The 7,002-nt window shown below is 31.9% G+C and overlaps 1 protein-coding gene across 1 annotated transcript; it reads right to left on the bottom strand.

The window, feature by feature from the left end:
* Positions 1–824: 824 nt before the first annotated feature.
* On the bottom strand, positions 825–4,625 carry LOC110712860. The gene is made up of 2 exons (XM_021891308.1): positions 4,019–4,625; positions 825–1,096 (listed from the first exon to the last, which is right to left on the bottom strand). The coding sequence occupies exons 1-2, from the start codon at positions 4,623–4,625 to the stop codon at positions 825–827; spliced, it is 879 nt and encodes a 292-aa protein (XP_021747000.1).
* Positions 4,626–7,002: the final 2,377 nt, after the last annotated feature.

Genomic DNA, 7,002 nt, shown 5'->3' with positions numbered 1-7,002 from the left:
TGCACAATGGTTGCCCACAACCATTGTGGTTATTGCTTATTTTATTAATTTCTACATCTTCCACCTCACCTATAACCAGTCTTATACCCATTTAATAATCAAATGTCTCCCAATAGTTAACCACATCTTTTTGGTTATACATTTTCTCTCTCCTACTTTTACCCAACCCCACCACACAATATCTCTTTTAAATCCTATCATATATAACTAATACACTTGGTAATAATCAATTAAAATTAATAATTATTATTAGCATACAATAATTAAATAAAATGACTTATGTTTAAAATTAATACATTATATTATTTAATTAGTAAGTAATTAGTCGTTAATTAAGAAATACACAATAATTGCAACTTTACTAAATTCGATAATAATAAAAATAGTACATATTCTATCAAATGACAACAATCTTTAAAAGATAAAAATGAACCGTGCTTGAGTACAAATACAATAATTTAATGTTACGATTATACAACTATTAACGCAAATTATTTTGCCTACTGTGAACACCGAATTTGAGCCACATATGTTCACTAAGTCTTTCTTTAAGGCTTTATGCATAGCTTCATCACGAACACGAGCTCTATTAGACATATAAATTTCCAAACTTGCAATTCGGTTGTTGCTATTTTCGAACTGAAAAGGCTCTTCAGTGTTTCTATTACTTGAAGACGCGTTTGTAGCTTGATCATAATCATTTGGATTGTAATACGTTTTATACTTATCTCTTTCGTCCTCAACGATCATATTGTGCATAATGATACATGCTATCATTATTTTTCCTAACATTGATGCATCACGAGCTGGCGCAGGATTCCGTATTATTGCAAAACGAGCTTGTAATACTCCAAAAGCACGCTCAACATCCTTTCGTCTAGCTTCTTGTAATTTGGCAAAAGACCTTCTTTTTCATTTTGTGGTAGTGATATTGTAGGAATGAATGCTACCCATTTAGGATATATGCCATCAGTGAGATAATATCCCATATTGTAATGATGGTCATTCACAACATAGTTAATAGAAGGTGCACGACCTTCAAAAACATCGTTAAACAAAGGGGATCTATCAAGAACGTTAATATCATTACGACTACCTGGTGTCCCAAAAAAAAGCATGTCAGATCCAAAGATCATATGATGCCACAGCTTCCAATATTAATGTGGGCTTACCTGGTCTTCCAGAAAACATACCTTTTGTAACACCCCAATAATTCTCTCTTTAAACCTGTGAGGACCCTGAACAATATTCAAGAGAATTATTGGCGTGCTACCGCCACGTGTTCAAACGTTAAGGCTTTATCAAAAAATAGCAGTGGAAAAACTAAATCAGTTATAAATAAGTTTCAAAACCAACGAATGAAACCAAATTAAGTCATACAACTTGGAACCATTAAGGCCCTTATTCAAAACCCCAATAAAAGTAGTAAGTGATTAAATTCAGTGTTCAAATAAATTCAAACCCAAAAGAAATAGTGTCGAATAAAATCGAATTAAAATAAATTCAAACTTGCAAAAGAAACAAAATGCAAACAACCAACTCTCTACTCAAGATCCCACAACCCTGATGAATGCTGCTTGTGTAAGAACCTGTGGTAATTCTGCTCCCCAATATTACAAGTGTAAAAATTGGATCGTCACAGGGTCATTGAAAGGCGAAGGTCATGACCAAAGAAAGACACACAAAGCACGCAATCAGCAAAGCTGAGTACATACAAGCTGCAAAATAAATTAAGAAATCCATAACATGCTACTAATAATCAATCATCATGCATCATTAAATTATAGACTCAACACACGACTCGACTATTTATATTACTAAGACTCCATTAATTAATAATAGGTAAATCATTATTTTTATTCATTGGATTACGCAATAGACAAGGTTGTCCAACCCATGCTCCATTTGGAACATCAATAAAAGAAAAACCCCATGCCTCCTTTCGGAAACATCAATAAGTGCGACTCCGTGACCGTAGTTAGTATGAGATCTCACATAACTCCTAGTTTTGAAAAATATTTGAAATAAGGGACTGGTAGATCAGACGGCCTCGAGAAAAGTACACGGCTAATACCCCATGTACCCCAACCCTTGATTGTCATTACTACAGAAGTGCACCAATCCAGAGTTTTATTACTCATCCATCTTGCACTTTACGTGATTTATAGGTTTAGACTTGGTGATGACTCATATGCAAAACAATACAATCAATCCAATATCAATTCAATCAAGTAAAACAACTTTTCAATTTCAATTCTTGATTTATTAGTGGCAAGCAACATTTATTATTTATTCCTTTACTACCTCGGTGTATAAACACCTTGAGTGCATAAGGCACCCCAAAACCTTAACCTCGTCTTAGAAGACTTAAATTCTTCCTTTACTCATCCTACTTGCATAATCATGAATGAGTAATAAATTAATCATTACACCAATCATATACCTTTGCCTCTAAGTGCACCTTGCATAATTAGAGCACAAATAATACTTGCAATATAAAATAGTGCACGTCATACGAAATTCACAATGTATAACCAAACAATTTAACTCAGTCATCCCTATACATGATACTAAGTTCTCGATCCGTCGTCCTTAAACATGCACCTAAAATAAAGGTTTCGTAACTTGTACGTACCTTGAGCAAACGAATTGGTATGCCACTTTACTAACTATAAATCACCTTCAATAAACTCCTCTCCTTGACCAAATAATAACATCTCAATCAATACCCAATCAATCAAATTTACAGCAATACTAACTTACTTTAAAACCTTCAAAATCCAAATCAAACATCACTTTAAAACCTTCCCTTTAGTTAAAATTAAAGGCTTATATATAGTTCTTTAAATTTTCTTCATAAAAACCTTAAAATACACTCTTATACATGAAATCACAGCAAGTTCAAAGTCTAATAAAAATCTGAAATTTATTTTAAAACCCCTTATAATCTCCCTTTTTAATGGGTGATTAAACCCTCTTTATAAAACATCAAAAGTAGTACTTAGAAACTATTTCCAACACTTAAAAATTCAATAAAAACATATATTTATGCTTAAATTTAAACATAATTAATTTTATTAATCAAACTCAAGGATAATATTTTAAGTATGAAAAAAACTTCGTTAAAATCAAAAACTGCCCGAAAATCATATTTAGAGGCTGAATTTGGCCACGAGAGGGTGGTGAACACAACCAAAGGTAGTGAGGCTTTCTTAAAACGTTGTTTTCACATGAAAAACACTACTTTTTCATAAAAATCGGATGAGTTCAGAACCTGATCGGGATTAATATTAATGAACGAAAATCTTAAAATTAAAACACGAATTTAAGTGTTCAAAATAATCTGGAATTAATTTAAGCTAATCATTAGTTATAATCACCAAAATTTCAAAACATCATTACTATAAAAGCCCTAAATCAATTGTTCATAAAAACCCTAAAATCATGATTTTCAATAATTAAAAACCCTAGGTTATAAAATTTACAAAATCTGAAAAATTATGACACTTATAAAATCTGAAATTATAAAGTTTAATCATCAAAATACAACTTGATACTAATTAAATTACTTTCAAACAATAAAATCAAAATCCATAAATCAATAATTATAATTACAAATTAATAAAACAAAGGAGAGAGAAAATAAGACTAACCTTTTTGTGTGGGAAATTTTTGGAGATTCATGGGGTATTTATAGGAGAGAATTATTGTAGGGTAAAAAGGAAGATTGAGCCTCATAAAAATAATGGGTCAATTAAATATACAAATGGGTTAGGCTTGTTTGATTGGACATAAATTGTAGAATAAAGGTGCATAAAATAATTTGTTCAAATAATTTTCGACCCAGCTTAATAATTTGAAACTTTTGAAATTAAATTATGAAAAATAACAAATAAATATTATAAATAAAATAAATTTTCATATATAAAATATTTAAAAATACGGGGGATTACACCTTTTAATCGAAGTGGACAATTTTTCCACCGCCAATGCATGCAATCAATAGAACCTAGCATACCTGGAAATCCTCGACGTTCACCAATTCTTAGTAGTCTTACTAGATCTTCTTCATTGGGCTTTCTAAGGTATTCATCACTAAAATAAGAGACAATTCCTTCCACAAAATGTTGTAGTGAATCTCTTGCAAGAGATGCACTAATTCGAATGTAGTCATCTACAGAATCAGCAGAGGTGCCATAAGCTATTAGCCTCATAGCAGCTGTGCATTTTTGCAATCCGGAGGCACCAAATCTTCCTGTAGCATCTTGTCTTTGTTGAAAGAAGGGATGACGTTCTTCTAAAGTTTGCTTTATTCGGAGAAATATATATTTGTTCATACAAAATCTCCGACGAAATAACTGTGGGGGAAACACAGGATGGTCAGCAAAGTAGTCATTCCATAAACGATTGTGTCCATCCTCACGATCCCTTGGAACGGGGATCCTTTGTTCCCTTGGAACTTGATTTAACATTTGATATATTTCAATTGGATTGGACATAAAAACTTCATCCATCATTCGGTTAACAAGACGATTGGCTTGCCTTTGTCTTTCATATCGTTGTGTTTGGCTATTTTCTGAATTGGATGAAGAGTTAGAAGAGTTGGAGCTTTCGTCGGATGACATGTTATTAAAAACCAAGTTGATATGAGAATGGAAGGTAGAAGTTTTTTAGGGAAAAAAATGGATGGTTAATCAAGTGAAATGTATCTCATCCATTTTATAGAACAAATGTGTTGGGTATGTAGTCATCTTTATTGTCTTATATGGTGAATTTGAAGTCTTGCATGCATGCATTGATTCAGAAAAAAAAATTAATATTTTTTTAGTAATGTAGATGCATGCTTTTGTATTGTCAATATCATCTTAACATTGTTATGTACGTAAAAGCAATATAGTGTTACTATTACCTTTTCAGTGTTAAGTATATCAATGTCTAATATCTAATATTTGCTTTTCAGTGTTGGGTACATCAATTCTTTTTCAGTGTAATGTAAATCAATTAACATCTTTTGCTATGAAATATCAAAGTGAATTGATGAGTTTAGTCAAATCAATAATAATTATATGTATATAAAGTGTATCGTATAATACGATTTTAATACTAAATTGTTAATAAACTTGTTTTTTTTTTATATTAGTAATAACATTACAATGTAACATTCATTCATATCCTGAATCAACAACACATTAAAAATTGCGAAAATAAAAATCGAACCTTAGTACATAAAACAGAAAACTAAAAAGCAAATTATTTGAAATTAAGCTAAGCAACATTTAAACTATGATTAACCATACACCTAGTACATCAGTCTGAGGGGAACAACTTCTTCAATAAATTGTTCCTTAGTTCTTGATCTTCCGAAGATAGGTTTGGCTTTGAATCGAGGTGTTTAAATAACTCCATATTAATCTTTCTTTGCTTCCTTGCTTCTTTCTCCCTTTCTAGTTGCAACCTTGTAACTTCCACTTGATTTTCTGATTGTCTTATAAGGTTCATGTTCTGGGTCGTGTCCATTGTTGCCATGCTGCAAGTGGCATATTTGTCATCTTTCTCTTTCCTTTATTTTTGCTAGATTCGTTGCTGGAAGGCAAGCCTGAATACCCAATATCACCACTGGTTGGTGTTTCCGGGTTTGATGAAGATGAGTAGTTGCCAGCTTCATTGATATGTGATCTCTTTGAGTCACTTCCTTTAGAAGATGTTTTTTGCTTGCATTTTTGAACAATATCTTCACTTGGTTTCCACGCATCATGTTGTATCAAAATGTCCCAAATATGCTTGTGTTACAAAAGATATGTTTTCTGGAAGACCAGGTAAGCCCACATTAATATTGGAAGCTGTGGCATCATATGAACTTTGGATCAGGCATGCTTTTTTTGGGACACCAGGTAGTCGTAATGATATTAACGTTCTTGATAGATCCCCTTTGTTTAACGATGTTTTTGAAGGTCGTGCACCTTCTATTAACTATGTTGTGAATGACCATCATTACAATATGGGATATTATCTCACTGATGACATATATCCTAAATGGGCAGCATTCATTCCTACAATATCACTACCACAAAATGAAAAAGAAGGTCTTTTGCCAAATTACAAGAAGCTAGACGAAAGGATGTTGAGCGTGCTTTTGGAGTATTACAAGCTCGTTTTGCAATAATACGGAATCCTGCGCTAGCTCGTGACGCATCAATGTTAGGAAAAATAATGATAGCATGTATCATTATGCACAATATGATCGTTGAGGACGAAAGAGATAAGTATAAAACGTATTACAATCCAAATGATTATGATCAAGCTACAAACGCGTCTTCAAGTAATAGAAACACTGAAGAGCCTTTTCAGTTCGAAAATAGCAACAACCGAATTGCAAGTTTGGAAATTTATGTGTCTAATAGAGCTCGTGTTCGTGATGAAGCTATGCATAAAGCCTTAAAGAAAGACTTAGTTGAACATATGTGGCTCAAGTTCGGTGTCCACAGTAGGCAAAATAATTTGCGTTAATAGTTGTATAATCGTAACATTAAATTATTGTATTTGTACTCAAGCACGGTTCATTTTTATCTTTTAAAGATTGTTGTCATTTGATAGAATATGTACTATTTTTTATTATTATCGAATTTAGTAAAGTTGCAATTATTGTGTATTTCTTAATTAACGACTAATTACTTACTAATTAAATAATATAATGCATTAATTTTAAACATAAGTCATTTTATTTAATTATTGTATGCTAATAATAATTATTAGTTTTAATTGATTATTACCAAGTGTATTAGTTATATATGATAGGATTTAAAAGAGATATTGTATGGTGGAGTTGGGTAAAAGTAGGAGAGAGAAAATATATAACCAAAAAGACGTGGTTAACTATTGAGAGACATTGGTTATTAAATGGGTATAAGAGTGGTTATAGGTGAGGTGAAAGATGTAGAAATTAATAAAATAATCAATAAGCACAATGGTTGTGGACAACCATTGTGCATGCTCTTAGAGGCG

This window comes from Chenopodium quinoa, unplaced genomic scaffold (assembly GCF_001683475.1).
Source record: "Chenopodium quinoa cultivar QQ74 unplaced genomic scaffold, ASM168347v1, whole genome shotgun sequence".
In the NCBI taxonomy this organism is placed as follows: Eukaryota; Viridiplantae; Streptophyta; class Magnoliopsida; order Caryophyllales; family Amaranthaceae; genus Chenopodium; species Chenopodium quinoa.
Note: the sequence above shows the minus strand (reverse complement) of the source record. Positions and strands in the feature narration are given on the sequence as shown.

What these genes read in the sequence shown, in the direction of transcription:
- LOC110712860 (XM_021891308.1), bottom strand. Translation starts at nt 4,625, where the DNA reads ATGTCATCCGACGAAAGCTCCAACTCTTCTAACTCTTCATCCAATTCA. An exon ending in TGAACGTCGAGGATTTCCAG is followed by an intron (nt 1,097 to 4,018) that starts GTATGCTAGGTT and finishes TTGGGACACCAG; the next exon opens with GTAGTCGTAATGATATTAAC.